Genomic DNA, 19,050 nt, shown 5'->3' with positions numbered 1-19,050 from the left:
TCCTAATCACACCACTAGCCCACCCGAATTCATGCGAAAAGCCCTCTCTCACGAGAAAAAGCCCATTCCTCGAAAAGTTTAGCACTGCTCGATGTATAAAGTGTTACGGCTACTTTTGTACGATGCAGCCGTATATGCATTCTATGCATTGACGTCAAAGCCCAGTCGTGTTGGAAAATACTTCGATTTAAAGAATAATTCGATCTATTCATTTTCGGTATTGTCCATTTCAGCTGTATATAAAAGCTCCAGCCGTAAGGAGAGTTGTTTACGAACTAAAGTAATCTGGTCACGGAAAACTTTGTTAATTGATGGCGGATGAAGGATTGGTGAAACAGTAATGCATATCAGGCGTGTAGAAATATCACTGTTTCCGAAGTGCAAAGAAGAAATTGTTAAATGCAGGGAATCAATCAATTTGAGTCACACAACAGCACACATGCTACACCAGAAGAGGCCACACTGTGTTTTATTCACTGCATAGATACTCTTTTACTGCACCTTAATGAATCTGCAGAACCACAGCTCATCCCTTTGACATAACGCTACTGCACTTCCCTTGCTGGGCGTCCGATACTTTGTTGTCACTTTCAAAAGTGCAAAGCCATGCCGATAAATGCATGCCTAATTCATTAGACTTATACGACACCAAAATACACCCCACTTGCCACAAGAACACGATCCGCCCGTTAAAAAAACCCACGGGGTCGAAATTATCAGGAAACTTTCACTGCGGCGTATCTCAAGCTTTATCGTGGTTTTGGTACGTGAAACCCCTTAAGCTACACATTCAAAGAAGCACTTAAGTGCAACAATAAATTGATTTAGGCCGATGAGGCCTGCTCTGGGTACTCTAGTCTGGTTAATTTCACCATCAGAAGTTTATTCACACCGGAGAAAATGAAGGTGAAAGTTGCTTTTTCAAACTTCGCGCCGAATGCTCCGCATTGTCACGACATCTCCTAGTGTGTCGTATTTTGGCGCCGGTTGCTCAACTAAACTACCTGAGACCTGTTGCTGTGGTTCCCACCGAGGACAATGTACTTCATTTTTACTGACGTAGAAGCTAGGAGATACCCTCAAAATCCATGACGTCACGTTTTTAAATGCGAAGCATTTCTTAGCGAACTTTGACGACATTGAGCGTATCTATCTATCTATCTATCTATCTATCTATCTATCTATCTATCTATCTATCTATCTATCTATCTATCTATCTATCTATCTATCTATCTATCTATCTATCTATCTATCTATCTATCTATCTATCTATCTATCTATCTATCTATCTATCTATCTATCTATCTATCTATCTATCTATCTATCTATCTATCTATCTATCTATCTATCTATCCGCCTATGACTTTTAGCCCTCCTGGTCGTTTCGATAATGGTATCGATACCAAACTTGGTATGGCAGAACATGACTGTATGAAAAATATATCTTACTAGTCATAGCATGAAAATCATTACATGTATGTCACGAATGTCATGATTTACATTTCATGGTCCTGTAGCTCTTGCGGTGGTTTCATTCACATGGCATGATGCAAAACTGGTATGGTATGGCATGATTGCATGGCGAACACAAGCGAAATACCCTAACATGAAAATCATGACATGCGTAGCATGTAACAACATGACTACATGCCACATTCATAATGTGCTGGCGGCCGTTTCGCTACCTTCATTTATGGCATATTTGGTATTACGGGTCACGAATGGATGACGAAGGTATGATACTGGTGCAAACATGATAAACATGATATGCGTGTCATGTAACGACTTGACAGCATGCTACGCTCATGATGCGCTCGCATCCGTTTCGCTAGCTTCACATGTACCAAGCTTGGCATTACGTTACGCGAACGGACGACAGAAGTAAATGACACGTCCAAGCATGATAATCATGACATGCGTGTCATGTAACAACATGCCTACATGCACACTGATGATGCGTTCAGGGCCGTTTCGCTAGCTTCACATATGCCAAATTTGGTATTACGTGACGCCAATGGATTTCAAAGGTATGCGACTAGTGCAAACATGATAATCATGAGATGCGTGACATGTGAGAACATGACTACACGCCACAGTCAAGGCGCCAATACATTTTGATGTGACGTGGTGCACGTGCTCGCCGGCGTTCGTTTTGTAGCGTCACGCCGGTGTTGCCACGCCAGGCGCCGGTCCTGCCATATACTCGCAGGCGCGCGCCGCGCTTCGTTCCTTTGACGCACGATCGTTTCAGCGCGTCCAGCGTCCCTCCGTCACGAAAAGAGGGAGACGCAGTGTGGTCTGGGTAACACATCGGCGCGAAATGCAGCATGTCGCATTTCGCGCCGGTTGCCGTCGGGCCGCGCCGACAGACGCTGGTCGCGCCTGGCATCAGACTATAAAGTGCTCGCGTTTTGCTAACGTAGTGTCGCTGTGCCCAGCGTACCCGCGCGTCAACGCTACATTGGAGTATATTTGGCCCTTCATGATGCGCTCGTGGCCGTTTTGCTAGCTCCACATTTACCAAATTGGGTGTTACGGGACGTCAATGGATGACGAAATATATGAATGGTGCAAACATGATAATCCTGACACGCGTGCTATGTGAGAACATGACAACATACCACGCTCATAGCGTGCTCGCGGCCGTTTCGCTAGATCCACATAAACTTAATTCGGTATCATGTGACGTAAATAGATGACGAAGAAAAACGACACATTCAAACATGATAATCATGACGCGAAAGTCATGTACGGTATCATTTACCTCCACCTAGTAACGTTGTGCTCATTTTAAAGTGACATCTCAACACTTTTCATTCGTGCTTCACATATCATCGATTCCCATTGTACGTGGGATCTGCCAATTTTTTAATCCGACCACATTTTTTTTGAGTGCTTCCCCGCTTGCCAAGCGTCTTATATTCTCGCGGCGAGTGGGGGTGAATTGGGAATCATGAAAACGGAATTTACTAATGTGAGAAAAATAGTTTATTTTTCTACTTAAAGTTCCTTTGGAGGGTCTCTAAACCACACCGAGGTTAACGTTGATAGTTTCGCTCTCGCCTTCACTACCCTTTCTACAAGGGCTATCTCCTCCTCGCCTATACAAAACAAGGGGCATGCGACTGCATGGCAAAGCAGGATACGGGACAGCTCGCAACAAATATATCTCGTAAATTGACCAGTCGAGAGGTTATTTGATCCTGACGTCACATTAAGAAACAGCTGCCGTCATGAATTAGTGCCACAAAGACGGGACAGTGGACACACCCGGGAGAGATTAACGCGCTCGTTTGTCTTTTCTCTGGAGGAGGGGCCCTTTAAACGCGAAGCACTTCTTGGTGAACCAACAGCCCCTGACCACTTCCATCCGTAACAGTGCGCAGGGTTCCCCTTCAGGTGGCGTGTAGGTCAAGTTTCTGGATCTTTTTTTTTTTGGAAATTACAGTCGTTATTTTAACCGAGCCACCTCGCTGCACCCTTCTCTCCCGCCTCTCGGGCCGTCACTCGAGAGAGGTTACGAAAATCGCGCGTGTTAACAGCGTGACATAGCATTCTTGATAGGAAAGTGTCACGGCGCCCGTTCCGTGGCTGTTTGGAAGAGGACATATAGTTTGGACACTTGGGAGAGGAGGGTTGGAAACTCGGGAGTGGATATAGAGGAAAGATTCGCTACTTGTAAGAGATTGTACCCTCCCCATTACGCGCATGCCTACGCTTCCTTCTGTCTATGCTGGCGCTCGCCTCCAAATTTGCATAGAAGATGAGTGCACGGCAAACGTGATTGACAGTTTATGTCAATAATAACATGACTTGCGTATCCATGAAACCCTTCCCACAAGTCACGTGTGGCACATATTCGCCTAACGTGGCCAGGTGATTCATAGGGGCATACTACGTAATAAAATTTGTTCATCGACGTTGGCTATGAACAATGTACCGATGGAAGCAAAGAAAAATTGGGGATCGACCCTTAAGGTACACAACAAACTTTATTAAGGGTCCAACGAGAAATCACTGGCCCGGGCTAGGCCTCCAGAAGCCGCCGTCCAGGGAACATTGCGCGCTGTCCTCGGGGACAGCCGTGGATCGCTTGACAGCCCCATTTGGTTCACTGCGGGCTGAGAAGGGCGGCTCGCCACCGCTCAGCCAGTCATCTTAGGGTACACTATCGCTCATCCGGGTATTGGCGGCGAACACCGCACTCCATTATATAGACTATTTTCTGTAAGGTATCTGGGTCTTGGGCTGTTAAGCCGATTATTCCTTGCTTTTGTATATAGGGATGCGAATTAATAAAGCCACGAAACAATGTATGCACCTACCCAACAATTTTTGTGCGTATGCGTCTACCGCAACACTGTTTGTTTTGTTGTTAAAGATGCAAAACACAAAGGTTAACAATATGGCGGCACTAAAACCCGTCCCTGAAATAGTCTATGCAGGTTTCAGGGATTGTGTAATGTGTCAGCTCGCAGACGCCTCGATTCAGACGCCTGAGACCTCTCTAGCTGCTTGAGGGGGTGGTGGGTAAAGTTGTCGCGTTTTTCTATGAGGAACATGTGGTCCGTGACCATGATGTCCTTGCAATCCTGTAAGGCCTCGGGGTCGTCGCAGAGGTATAATGTCCTCCGACATCGGGTGCCTCGCCATCGTCGATGTCTCGCACACCGGTCTTTAAGAGTTGAGCGTGATAGGGATATCCTGTCCCCACAGTGCGTACTTCAAGCAGTCAGTGCATGCGTTTTATCGTATGATGTTACTCTAAAAGTTTAAATGGTCGATGACTACAATGTAGTCGATAATACTGAAAGTGGCTTGTGCCTGAAGCATTCCCATACGGCTGCATTCTGTGTAATGGTTAGGATGTTTTAAACCACGGGAGAATGTGCGCGGGAAATGTTTTCGAGCATGCTACGCACTCACAACGTGGCCTTAAAGGGGCCCTGCGACACTATATGAGCATGTATTTTTCATTGGTTCTTCAGGTGCTCTGGAACGCGCCGATATCATTGCGCAAATGGCAACGCCGAAATCGACACTGTTATAATTTTAATTCACGGGTCAAACTACGTTGGTTTTTGACTACGGCGACACACATCGGCTATTTTTGTTGTGGGAAGTGATGTAATGTCATGTGACGTGACGACAAACACCGTTCACTTTTGATTGGCTGGATGGAAGAAATAGCGTGCAAAATTCATGTGGTGGTAGCTAGGCCATACGAGTGAATGCTAAAAACACCCAAGATCTTTTTTTATATTTTCTCGAAAGAAATCATTCATGTCTCAAAATGATGTATTGGAGAACAACGAACACAACACAGCCTGCGAACGAGGCAACGGTACGCCAGCAACTAAAAGTGGAAACGCATGCCGCGTTTTATCAATGCGACGGGCGGTGGGCGCCGGCGTTGACGTAGAACGAGTCTCGCATGCAAGCTGAGAAGTAACCCTGCACAAAGTGTATGGGTGTATTTGTAAGTGTATTGTAAGTGTATTGTGAGTGTAAGTGTAAGTGTGTATTGTAAGTGTAAGTGCTCTTTGACGCCAGCAGGCGAGTGGAATGCGAAAGAGAACGCTTCTCCTCGTCGTCTGCTCGAGTTTTGAACTTTGAGGACTCATAAATTCACTGTTGTGTGCACCAATTTCCATTATTCTTGTTGCATTCGTTTCAGTAATCATCGCTACGCGTGTTCCTGTGCTAAATAGGCCTTTTGTGATAGGTGGTCGGCTTTTAACCACGAAGCCATCATGATAATCACTTGTTCTGACGCCCGATCGGTTGTACCACGCAATACTACTGCTGTAATACAAGTGAAGCCTGTAGGCTGGACGCGTGTGTTTGTAAAGCATAAAAGTTATTTAACCGACTCCGAAGCGCTAATTGCACCTCTGGGCCCTAGGTGGCAAGTTGTTAGGGTCATTCCGCACGCTTCCCGCACAGCCGCAACGCACGTGCCGGGACCCCTACCGCACGCAAGCGGTGGTGGTAGTGGTCAGAAGAAGAGAAAGGCACCTAATTTCTGCAGTCCGGTAGGGAGCACGGCGCAGTGCCTGGCGCTGCGGAGGGTGAAAGAGCGTCGCCAATTGGCTTATTTGTCCCGCGCTTGCGTACGGTAGGGGTCCCGGCTCGTGCGTTACGGCTGTGCGGGAAGCGCATGGAACGGCCCTTGCTCCCTCTGCTCCGAACTATATCTACAATGGTGCTGCCTAAAAAAAGATGTGGAATTAACTGGCTTTCGGTCAGACTCCCGAGAGATATGGTCATGTTAGGCGAGTGGCACAAGCCAGTGCGGCCCTGGACTTGGGGCCCCAACCAACATGCTCCTGAGTGCCCCTTTTCTATTCTTTCCCTCAAAATGAAGTTTTGTTCTCATTTTTTCTTATTTTGTCTGCATTTACAAGCGGACGCGTGCCTGTAATGTATAGAACACCTGGTTGTTCAAATCCGGCCAGCGCGCTCTTCATTAGGATTCATAGCGTCAACTTGGGGGCCGTCGGTACGCCAGTGTAGTCGACGTGCCCATGATATGTGCGCAGGCCTGCACAAATACCCGAAAACGTCGCGATACACCTTTTAACGCTGACTGACTGAAAACGAGAAATCGGTTTTAAATTCGGTGCATACTTGGCCTGAAATCGATTCTCACCATGCATGAGATCTGCCAGAATGTTTAGAACGTGATTCGTACGTCGCTATAGGAAAGATACGGGATGGGAAAAGTAGGAATGGGATGTTGCGCGGTGAACCAGCTCGTTGTAACGTCGAGCATTTTGCATGGCCTCTGCTAGGTCGCATATGCATATTAACTCTGTATATCACTACCACACCCTCGCTCTCATTATTTCTTTTTTTTTTCGCCGCGTCTACTTGTCTCTCCGCTTTCCTTCACATTTTTCTTCCCCTTTCCGCATAGTGCAGGGCAGCAAACCAGCCGGATGCCATAATTCTGGTTGATTTTCTCGTCTCTCTCTACCACTCGGCTTTGTGTGCTAGGAAAACAAACCAAGGGGCCCTTTCATTTTAGGAGTTTCTGCAGTCAATCACGAAAATTAACCCTCAAACCAACCCCTTAATTGCGATAGCAACGTCGACAGAAACCTTGAGGGCGTACTTTCAGCTTTCTGGTGAGAGGGTAGTGGGCTAGTGGTAATGGGTCAAGTCGGACTCAAGGAGGGTGAGAAGGAAGGTGCTATCAGCCCCCTCCCTCCTCCACAGAGAGAGAGAGAGAAAGTTGCACTACTGAAACACACGCACGCACATGCTTGCGAATGAGCAGATTCTTCTCAACTGAAAGAGAAGAATTGAAGTGTGTGTGCGTGGTCCTTGAAAAGAGGAAAAATGCACCTAATATGTGTCTGCCTCATGAACGACAGGGCGCAGTGCCTTGTAGGGGAAGAGGGATAAAAAGCATAGTGGAAAGATACAAATAAAGAAGTAGGACAGGTAAGCGACAGAAAAAGAAGGAGATAGGGAAGTTGGGATGCGGTCGAAGAAGTCCGAGGACGGGGCACCACACGGCGAGAGTTGCACGTCGTCAGGTGCATTAGCTAGATTTCATCACAAATGATATTGGCCGCATTTCTCGAAACATCGTATATCAGTCTCATTCATTTTTCGTTCCAAAATTTTTATTTCATAAAACATTTATTTCATGGTAGCCTAAGGGTACTCTGTTAGATGCTATTGCACGTGTGGGAGTATCTTGATTGTTTGATAGATATGTGGGGTTTAACGTCCCAACGCCACCATATGATTATGAGAGACGCCGTAGTGGAGGGCTCCGGAAATTTAGACCACCTGGGGTTCTTTAACGTGCACCCAAATCTGAGCACACGGGTCTACAGAATTTTCGCCTTCATCGGAAATGGTGAGAGTATCTTGCAGTGATATTAATGTTACGCAGCATCTACGAAGTAAAAAAAAAAAAGGAAAACGCGATGGAACCCTACCTACAGAACCCTTCCTATATATTTTAAGAATCATGATAATTGCAGCATGTCCCTTAAGTGGAACACGAGTAACATAATAATAAAAAAACGCCGTAGTTGTAAATTGAAAATATGAGAAATTTTATGGTACAAAACAATGCACTATTTATAGTATTGAGCTGGTGCATAGTCAGAAAATATTTCGAGATGCGTCCGACCCCCTTTATGTACACGTCCACGCATGTTTTGCATGTACGCGCACATGCATACACATACATAATGTAAAAACATTGGGACAGGGGTGGGGTGGGCGGACCATCACCACCACCCTGTATTGTCACTCCGTGCTACGGCACTAGCAGCTTTGGCGGACTTTGGCACTAGTAATAGCAAGTTAAAGGCAGAAAGCGTGCCAAACCTGGCAAGAATAAAAAAAATAATGAACGAGCGCGTAATTGGTTAATATTGGGTAAGAATCAGGACATGAGATAAGTGCGAACAATTTTCTGAAATTCATTGAATTCTCGTTATGTTGCGATGTTAGAAGGTAGGTAATTTGCTGACCCGCAGGTCGCGGGTTCAAATCCCGGCTGCGGCGGCTGCATTTCCGATGGAGGCGGAAATGTTGTAAGCCCGTGTGCTCAGATTTGGGTGCATGTTAAAGAACCCCAGGTGGTCAAAATTTCCGGAGCCCTCCACTACGGCGTCTCTCATAATCATATGGTGGTTTTGGGACGTGGGACGTTAAACCCCACATATCAATCAATCAATCAAAGTAGGTAATTTTGCTCAGCTACAGTGTGTCGTATGAAATAATTTTTTCATACAGCGAGCGTATCGGTATTTATAGGCTTTAGTTTGGAGGGACCATCATGACGGGGATCGAATGCTCATTCGAACTTAGAACTAATGTTAATTATTTTTGGGAGAGATGAGTTACGTTTTGGATTCGATTGGATAAACTTTTATTTGGTCCTCCAAAACACAGATCACTGCGTTGCGGGCAGCTCCCACGCGGGGACTGAGATGCCAAGCTCCTCAGCCGCCTCGCGGGCTTGGTGGACAGCCCAGAGCCGATCTGCCAAGGATGAGCTGCGGATTGCCGCCTCCCACCTGGCAGAGGTGATGTTCGATATATGAGCGAATTTGGTGCACTGCCAGAGCATGTGTTCTAATGAAGCTATTTCCCCACAATGTGGACAAAGATTACTTGCGTACAGGTCAGGGTACATGATGTGTAACATTTTCAAAGTAGGGTACATCCGCGTTTGCAAAAGCCTTAATGTAAGTGCTTGGGGCCGGGTTAGATTTTTGTGAGGTGGAGGGAAAATCCTTCTAGACAAGTAGAAATGTTTAGTGAGCTCGTTATATGTTGTAAGAATTTCCCGGTTATACCCTTCACCGGTAGAACGCATCCCCGGGGAGGCGCGGTTGGAGAGTTCTCGCGCCGCCTCGTGTGCTGCTTCATTGAGATTGGGAGGGGAATCGTTGATTTGTCCAAGGTGAGCTGGAAACCAACTCAGAAGATGATGCGTTATGTTCTTGCCTTGCAGTATTCTCAGCGTTTGTTCAGAGACCGCCCCCTTGGAGAACACCCGTAGTGCTGCCATGGAATCACTGTAGACGACTTCAATGTTATCCATCTTGAGTGCTAAGGCGATCGCCACCTGATCCGCAACGACTGGGTCTTTCGTCCTGACCGTCGCTGAGTATACGACATGGCCAGCCCCGTCGACCACCACTGCCACAAACGCTTTCCCATTGGCGTAGGAAGCCGCGTCAACAAATACGACCCCTCGTTCCTCGTTTGAGACTTGACGAAGTATAGCCCTGGCCCTCGCTACTCTTCTTCCGACGTTGTGTTCTGGATGCATGTTTCATGGTATAGGAGACACCCTGATATTCTCCCTGATGTTGTCAGGGATATCATTGTAATTGTGTCTGATTGTTATTGGGTGTTGGCCCAGCTCCTGCAGGATCATTCTCCCCGACCTTGTTGTAGATAATCTTGCAAACTGTGCTCTCTCTTGGGCTTCTGCTATTTCTTCGAGCGTGTTGTGAATGCCAAGCTCAAGCAGACGCTCGGTGCTGGTATGTATGGGTAGGCCCAGGACCTTCTTGATAACTTTCCTGAGGAGCACATTCAGTGTCTCGGACTTTGCTCTTGACCAGTTGTGCATTGCTGCCTCGTACGTGAAGTGGCTTAGAACAAACGCATGCATCAACCTGATGAGGTTGTCTTCCTTGATCCCATTTCTTTTGTTGGCCACTCTGCGTATGAGGTGCACCGCACTGTCTGTTTTCCAAGTTAACTTGGCTATAGATTTGCTGTTGGCGCCGGTAGACTCTATCAGCATGCCCAGGACTTTGATGGAGTCGACCCTCTGGATGGAATCCCCTTGACTTGTACGGAGGTGGATGTCTATCTGGTTTAACGGCTTCCATCCCCTGGGCTTCGGTCCCCGGCGTGCAGTCCGATACAGTAAAAGTTCTGACTTACTCGAGAAGCACTTGAGCCCAGAAGGATGAAGGTACTCTTCTACGGTGTCAATCGCCTCTTGCAGGGCGCTCTCAATCTGCCCCTCGCTTCCACCTGTATACCAGATGGTAATGTCATCTGCGTAGATGCTGTGCTTCAATCCTTCTATGCTCGATAATTTTTTTTGACAGTCCAATCATGGCAATGTTAAACGGCATTGGTGAAATCACTGCCCCTTGCGGCGTGCCCCTTGCTTGTAGTTCGATTGCTGTGGTCTCGATATCTGCAATCTTCATCACGGCTTTCCGATCTGTAAAAAAGGACCATACGTAGTCATAGAAGGCTTTCCCCAGACCAAGCTTGGAAATTGCTTCGAGTATGAATGAGTGGTGGATGTTGTCAAACGCTTTTTATAGATCTAGGCACAGAATGGCTCTCACGTCTCTCGTTTTGTTGTCGATGACCTGGTGCTTGATAAGCTTCAATGCATCTTGTGTGGATAATGAGTTACGTTTGCTTTTCGGAGAAATTACGGTCCAAAAAACGCGCCGTCGCTGCGTCAAAACAACAGACCGCGCGCGGCAGCACCATCGGGCGCTAGCAGACGACGCCCATTGAGCGTTCCACCAATAGCGCACGCGGAGAAAGCGCATGCGCGCTTGCTGCGCGTCTATTAGGAAGATGGCGTCCAAAATGTTCGGTGGTCTCTGTTGATGTTCCTGCAGACGCCAGTGACGATGGCCACCAAGCCCGTGGAGTGGGTTTCGTCGCTCATCACGCGTTTTGAGGAACAGGTAAACCTTTACGGGGCGTCCTGTGGGCGCCGTGCCTCCTCGGTGTGCGTGCGACAGCCGTGTTTTGTCGGTGCGACCTTTGCCGCTGATCGCGCCGGCGTTGCCGTACTGACGTTCCGTGGGACTCGCTTCGGCACGGCTTTCGGACGGGGTCTCAGTTTTCCTCGGCCAAAACGACATGTCGTTTCTTTCCTTTATTTCGGTGAACGGAAGTCGCCCCCGCGCGTCGTCTTCGCCGCAGGAGCGATCCGCGAGGAAAAGGAAAGCGAAAGCAAAAAAACGTAATAATAAAAAAGAAGTGTCGCATAGGAGCGGAAGTGCTCGGACGCCCACACTACTCCGGCGCCCGTTTGGAAGCAGGTTTTGCGTTCCGTAGCCCCGAAGTGCGCCACAACAACCGCCCAGCTCGACCAGGGTGCGCACCGTTGTGAGGACACCGCGTAAACTCATCGCACGCACGAAAAAAAATTCGGCAGACCCGACAGAGTGCTGCGCGCGCCAGACTCCGCAGCGCTCATTTTTTTTTTTCCCGCTCCCCATATCGTCCCATGCCCTTCTTTCCAGCAGGGGCTTCGCGATCGATACACCGGCACTGCCACCGCGATCGCGTAACGGCGCACGTCGTACAGGTGAACACCGGGATCCGAACTGATGTCGCGCATGGCTGAGGACGAGTCTCCGGAAAGTAGCCGGAGTTTCTAATCGCGTACGGCCAGAGAGTACAACTGTACCAGTGGCGGCCACAAATTTGAATCAAGCTCGGAAACTAGACTGCTGTTATTGGCACTGGTCTCCGAAACAGAAAGCGAAAGGACGGTTGGCCGCGCGTCGGGGTTCGGTGGCAATGTTCTCGTCTAGGAAGGAAAAACAAAAAGGAAAGAAACCCGTCTGTGATGACACTGGCAGGACGCCACGAGAAGTAAACGCTCGGCTAGTTCCCATTTTTATGAATGGAAGAGCACTCCGCGCGATTGCCTCCCTTATCTGCGGCTAGAGCGAGACGTAATCGGCCTGCCTCGACGGCCCTTTAATCCTCACTCGATCGCGATGAACAACGAAATATGGCACGAAGCGTCGAGGGAAATGAAGCGAAGTTGCCAATTTGCGCCGGCTGCAGCTTCCGTGTTGGCTCTGGGCCGCGAGATTTATCGTACGTGTTTCCCCCAGTGGTGATGTTGCGTGAGGCGAGCACTGGGGCTTGCGCGCGATTGACCCAGCCCATTCGCGAAAAGCAAGGAAAGGAAGGGCCTGATTGCGTACGCGTGATTTTGGCAGCTTCGACCTTGGCCGCCGAGCGCCCATTCATCGCCGTGCGTGGGTTGGCCATGCGTGGTCGTTCCATGCCGTCGCTCGTCCGGCCGTGGTGACGTTGCGGATTTCCCGTCGTTTTTCGGTTACGAACGGGGCCCGCATATGTTTACACGCGCAGTTGACCGCACCCCCCTTTTCGGTACCCTGGATTGTCCCCCTTTTACAGGAAACGCCAGGTGTCCCTTCTTTGAATCCTTGCGTGCATACGGAACTGTTATGCGTTTTGCCTTTCACCTACTGAGAAGTCTTATGCACGTTGAAAGAAGAAAACTTTTGTCAGACCCTTGGTGATCAAGAGAAACTTGCTTCATGTGTGAGCTATTTATCACTATTTTGGTTGGTCTGATGGTGACCCCATCATGATTTACGATTATTCTTGCAAATGCTGTAGAGCTACCTTTCGCAGGATGTCTGTGGTAGGAATGATACAGGGGGGACGTAAATGCTTGGGATTTCACTCGACAGAATGGCTCAATTACAGTTTTGTTTCTCAGGACATCGCCTGGTTGCAGTGATGCACTTCTTCAGTGCACACTGGCATGTTTTCATTTAAAGACAACGATTGCTCCATTGTAAGTGGTTGGCAGCAGGCAGAGACATGTCTGTATTCAGATCAGAATCTCGCTTAAAGTTGCAAATTTAAACCGTTACATTTTATAGATCCACGTTACTTGTAGAGGCCTTGCTTTGTTGCTTAGTTTTGTGATGAGGGAATGAGATTCCAGGAACTTGTTACCAGGGAATTGGGTTTGTAAACTCATACTTTTTACGGCTCTGTACAATCTTCTTAAAGCTGTAAACAGCGCATACCAGGACAAGGGGACAGAGGGAATCAGCAGCATTTGGCTGTTTCATTCTGTCTCCCCTTGTGTGCTTCATGTGTAAATATCTGTGATGGAATGCAAAGTGGCCCATACCCAAACCTTGTTTCTCAAAACTTTCATATGGCAACAACAGTACAAGCCCCAGTCAGACTAATTGGGTTCGTATCAAAACCCAGTTGCGATCCAAACTATGATTGAAATTTTTTAGTTTAAGTAGGCTGAATGATGCGTGCAGTTGGAGAACTGGGTAAGCGCTTACATTTTACCTATAACTGACAATAGCTAAGTGCAGAAAGCAGCACTGATACATTACCTGTTGGAATTACAGCAGTCTGAAAGAAAGACAAAAGAATTGTGTGGATAAGTGCAGAGTTCTAACTGACATAATTTGCATTGAAGGAAAGAAGTGGAAGTGTCAAGGGCTCGTCTTTCCTTGTTGGAAACAATATTAATGAGTTTTCTTTGTCTATTAGTTACCACAAATAATTTATCACTGCTGCTTAAATTGGTATGCATTGTATGTTGTTGCCCTATGCATGGTTTGCTAAGTGAAAATTGGATAAAAAAAGAAAACTATGGTTGGCTTAAAAACACGCATATGTACCCACTATTCTGAAGTTAAAAAAAGATTCAAAAGGGTTGGCATGCTTTTTATAAGGGCCACAAAATCGATTTCATTTGTCTTTTAAAGTAAGCCTCAGCAAGGTCTTGTGCTATAGAGGCCCAGAGTAGCAATTGTAGTTTTCTCAATACCTCGTTCAGGACATTTGAGTAGCTGAGTGCCCTAAAGTGTTATGCGAGCTCACTGAGCTTTATTCACATAATGCTAACAACACAACAGTGGGAATGATAGTTTCAAGAATACATGACCAGGAAACAGCTGGAATATTGGACCGAATCCATTCATTAAACTGTTCAGGTGCTGAAAGTTAGACTCTTTGCCCGGTCTACAACTCCCGTGAATGTTGGCCACATCTATGCCCGGATGACACAATTTTTGGTTGGATAAGTTTCAAAATGCGTCTCCTCTGATGATCCTGCCAAATTGGATAATGCTGTATATGATTTGACCAGCAAGGCAAATGTCGTGTACTTACACATCTATCATTCTATATTTTGTGAAATCTGGGTAATGTAGTGGTGTGCGGTGCAGTCAGTTTTGTTTTACCAGGAAGCTTTGTGATTTGAAAGCCAGGCATTAGTCTTGTTCTTCAGCACCTTTCTCTCATCATGCCTTTACTTAGAATGCATTAGAATCACTATTTTCTAGTTGTAAGCTTTGTGTGATGTCGTCCGTGGAGCAGTGAAATGATTGAGCATGGTCTCGTTGGACTTGGCAGTTTGTCTTTGCACTACGAGCATCATTCTTAAAATGTTGTTTGTGCTCAGTCAGTTGTTTACTGATAGACTCTCATGCTCATGAATACAATTTTTTGTACCCACAAAATAAAGGTTTCTCTTTGCGAACTTTTTTTGAGCGCGAGGCTGTTGGCAATTACTTGGAATAGTGTTGACTTGTCTGAAGTTGTGCGGCTAGGAGTAATTTTAGAAACCTAGCACGTAAGCCTGCAGCACACATAGGTAATAATCTGTAGCAACAGGCGGTACATTGACACTTCGCAACAAAGAGCACAGTGGGTAGCGTAAAAGAATGACCTCCTGGGGATGAACATTTTACCTCTGACTGATGATTTTAACGAATGAGAGAGGAAAGGGGACGCTTTTTCTTTTCCCCGAAACAGTTGGACAATGCATGCCTGGTTAATAAACATGTTGCACAGCTGGCAAGCTGCGAAGGTCTCTCTACTGCAGACTCGTCCATTGTAAAAAAAAATAATTAAAACAAATTGCATCATAGTTTTCTCATCAAGTAACACTGTTTGACCAGGATGTGCTCTTTCTTTGAAATACCACTGTTATTAAAATCTATGCCAGTTTTATGGCAAAGCACATAATGTTTACGAGCTGACCTTTTACTTTTCAACCACTATTTGAGAACTTAATTCGTTCTTCGCATTATGCAGAGTTTTCAATGGTCTCCTATTTTGAGCCGAGTTTAAGCTGTCCCCTAAAAAGTCAAGTTTATATGGAGCATGAGTGGTACGATTGGTAAGCAAAATTTGCCTGTATAACAATTCACAAGGCATTTCTAAGGGCTTGTGTTGATTAGGTGTCACTGATCATCAGTGCCGTGTTTACTACGGTATTGACGAACTAAATATTGCAGACAGGGGACTTGCACATCAATGACGTTTTAGGCAATTCTTCACATATAAATATCAAAGAAGCACTGAAGAGAAAAATATTTTTTGCTGCAACTATGAATGTTTTATTCTGCAATACCAGGAGAGTCCATGAAAAAAAAAAAAAGGCCTGGCAAGTCAGAAAAATAGACACATAATCTAAAGACTAATGACAAGCGGTGGCGAACATCCCTTGCAGGTTTTGACGTTTGTTAGGATCTGGTCAAGCCTTTGATTGGCAAATGTGGGCAACACAGTATTCCAGCAGGGCTGAAGGGTAGACTTGGCAAGCTCACATGACATGTTGCAAAACTGGTATGGTATAGCATGATTGCATGGCGAACACAAGCGACAGAGCCTAACTTAAAAATCATGACATGAGTGTCAAGTTCAAAAATATTTTACCAGAAATGGCCTTAGTACGAAAACTAATTTAAAAACCAGGAAATGGCATTTACATTGCAGTGCAGCGATGTAAGTGAGATGTTGAAATAGCGGAGTGTTCTGCCATTTTCTTTGAAATGATCAAATGATTCGACCTGTTTCCTCAAAACAAACAAATATGAAGTTATGAAGTAGTATTTGATTATTGAATACTAACTCACTGTTTATCTCTCACACCCTTTGGAAGGTGCTAGAGAAGGTTATTTTGCCATTTTTGTTTAACTGAAGCAAGCTGGTGGTGCAACATTTGTTAAACAAACTGAAAAAGTGGCAATTCATTGTGGAGACTGAAGTTTTGAAGTCTCGAACTTGTCTAAACCTGTTTAACAAAGGTGAGCTTATTTAAAGTCCTAGGTAATGTTTCTTTTGAAAGAGAAGGCATTTCAATACAGAAGGCCAATAAACATGTTAGCTTGAGGTGTTGAAGATAACGTAAGCATTTTTAAAAACTTGTATGCTGCAATGTTGGGAATATCAACAATTTGTTTTGGGTGCTCGTTTTGCCTTGCGGGTGGTATCAGAGTTTTTCCTGAACTTTCATTATTCTTCGACTGTCGCGCAACATTTCGTGAGCTGTCACTACAGCCACACATATGCTGAGGCATGTGTACACCTTAAACATTTTTGGTGTTCATGTTTCAATTGCATATCCTTTTATATCTGTAGATTAGATTCACCTTACACACAACTTGCGAGGTTTAGAGAGCGAATAGATGGTCTCAATATTGTGCTTACATCAAAGGCTGCCATGAAGTAACGAATGCCAGACCTCAAGGCCACGCTTCTTTTTTGTACATTACAAGAGTTGGAAGCATGGTATTAAAGCTGCCTCTTATACGCACCCTACTTTCGCAAGCTACTACTTTTTCACATAGTCTCTGCACTAGTTCAAAAGTTTATCCCACCACAGCACTACATTTGAAACTCCTCTACGATAGTATTTGTCCCGCTGACTGCGGAACCTCCGTTGAAATGCTGAGCTCGGTTCATCATTGTACATGAATCGCTTACAACCAGGAACTTCCTTAGCACACTGAAAATGTGTAAATCTTAAGCAGCAAGGTGCGGACTCTACAGTGGGTGGTCCAGACTCTCGTGGTGAAATGATGCAGCATGATGCCAATAATGATTTTATTGTCAGCCGGACTATCTACATCACAGGGACATCCTCAATTTACTGCTGCAAAGGGACAAATGTCTGAACGGCTCTGGGGCTGTGTCTAAAGTGTATAGAATGAAGAAAGGAGTTTAAACTAAATCCAGAAACACGTATATTTGTAACAACTTGTACTTGTATGTACCTTACCTGGCTAATAAAAAATGAGGGCAAAAACTTTCTAACTTGCTTTTGCAGAGCTTTCATTTTTTCGCAGAGCAGCTGGCCACTTCCATGTGCCTGTTTCATTATTGCTTGTTGATGAATCAGTTGGTATAACTACCCTAGAACATGAACCGGAAGTGAGGAAGGCTGTAAGAACGACTAAGCTAAATGTCTTTGGTAATGTTTGCTACTGTAATCAAATGGCACTTTTTTTAAAGCAGTTATAGGCATATGCAGCAACAGCATGAAAATATGCAATTCAGCTGGGCGAAGAATCGAAATTTGATTGCGGCCAAACTGTTGTCCTTTCCTGTCTTTATATGTGGTCTTGTTTCCAATCAGTCTTGCCAGATGCCACAGAGCGTGCATGCAAATAGTTTGAAAAGGTGCATAAAAAAAAACTGCTACCTATACAAAAAAAGCACAAAAGAAGTGGAAATGCAATAAATTTTCTCATCCTTGAAAGGCACATACCCGCTCTAGGGCGGGTATGTCCCACTGGTGGCTATGTACTACTACATACATGCAAGGGATGGGCAGACCAACGCCTTAGGGAGCTTCGCCCCTAAAAAAACCCTCGCGTTATGGGAGGAGAAACAACCGTAGTGGCGCTCAGCCCGAGGGCGAAGTGCCTTCGTAAAAGGATACTAGTGGAGGTTAGCGATGGAAAGAGCGAAAGTAGCGATCACCACGTTTCAATAATCAAACGCGTTCAACTCTACTATCACGGCATCATTTCAAAAAATTCTCACGGCTTGCTGTTCATTGTACACTCACGCACAACTTCCCCACCACAGCTGAATTATGACCTTTGGGTGGTTTAGAGGACCTTTTAAAATATTTTTAATCATAATAAAGAAGGTTGCTCAAATATGAAGGAGAGAAGAAAAATAGCAATTTTGTGCAGTAAAGATATGCACAGCTATGTACAAGTGCACATATTTAATTTTAACATAGTCTCCAGTGTAGTCTCCACTCATTTCATTGTGAATTTTCCAGTGCTATTTGTTGACTCTTCCAACAGTATGATTGATTTAACCGATCGACAGTCAGAGACATAGATGTACGTCATCCACTAACAATCACAAGACGGTCAAAGATGTGCATGTACGTCATTGCCTGTATGTTTAAAATGCACGCCAGTTCGATCTTTTCTCTTGCTTGGCATGTGCTGCCACACTGATGGAATATGTGGAGTTTTCTAGCGTCGATATTTTGTCATCTGTTTTTTTAAAATGTTTTACTATACTGAAACGCTGGGTAGCATCAGTTTAGCTCCTGGGTCTGTTCCCGCTTGTTGCGCCTTTAAAAAAAAAGATGGCTTTCTGATTTATTATCTTTCAAAAGGTGACCATTTTGTGACTCCCTCGTTTATTTTATCCCCAGTACATGAATATGACTGTTCCGTGCAAGCGCCAACTGACACAAATGATGCCTGATAAATGACCCGACTGACTGAAAAATGGTGCCCGGCTTACAGGCACCATTTGTGCCTAAATGACCATTTGCGCCTGACAGACAAACGGTGCAGAAATGGTGCTGTGGTTGCTTTTTTGGTTTTGGGTACTCGCAAAATTAACTTCTATCTCGTCGGTGATAATGTGTAGGATTATTATAGGTGTCAGACTTGTCTTTCCTTGCCGGATGTGCTCACACAGTTTTCTTGACTGCACTCACCTTATGCAGTTTGCTTTTGCTAT

At 45.6% G+C, this 19,050-nt stretch overlaps 1 protein-coding gene across 7 annotated transcripts in view; it reads left to right on the top strand.

The window, feature by feature from the left end:
- Positions 1–19,050, top strand: part of LOC119168574 (neurofibromin 1) — a 237,568-nt gene that overhangs the window by 36,578 nt on the left and 181,940 nt on the right. For 6 of the 7 annotated variants that reach the window (XM_075890506.1, XM_075890501.1, XM_075890504.1 and 3 more), the window contains exon 2: positions 8,923–9,056. In XM_075890506.1, the coding sequence (XP_075746621.1) occupies positions 8,961–9,056 (96 nt within the window). In that variant the 5' untranslated portion in view covers positions 8,923–8,960. Of the gene's footprint in view, positions 1–8,922; positions 9,057–10,359; positions 11,208–19,050 lie in introns of those variants that run through there. The other variant, XM_075890500.1, reaches the window with a different exon arrangement.

The sequence above is a fragment of the Rhipicephalus microplus genome, chromosome 3 (assembly GCF_043290135.1).
Source record: "Rhipicephalus microplus isolate Deutch F79 chromosome 3, USDA_Rmic, whole genome shotgun sequence".
Taxonomy (NCBI): domain Eukaryota; kingdom Metazoa; phylum Arthropoda; class Arachnida; order Ixodida; family Ixodidae; genus Rhipicephalus; species Rhipicephalus microplus.
Note: the sequence above shows the minus strand (reverse complement) of the source record. Positions and strands in the feature narration are given on the sequence as shown.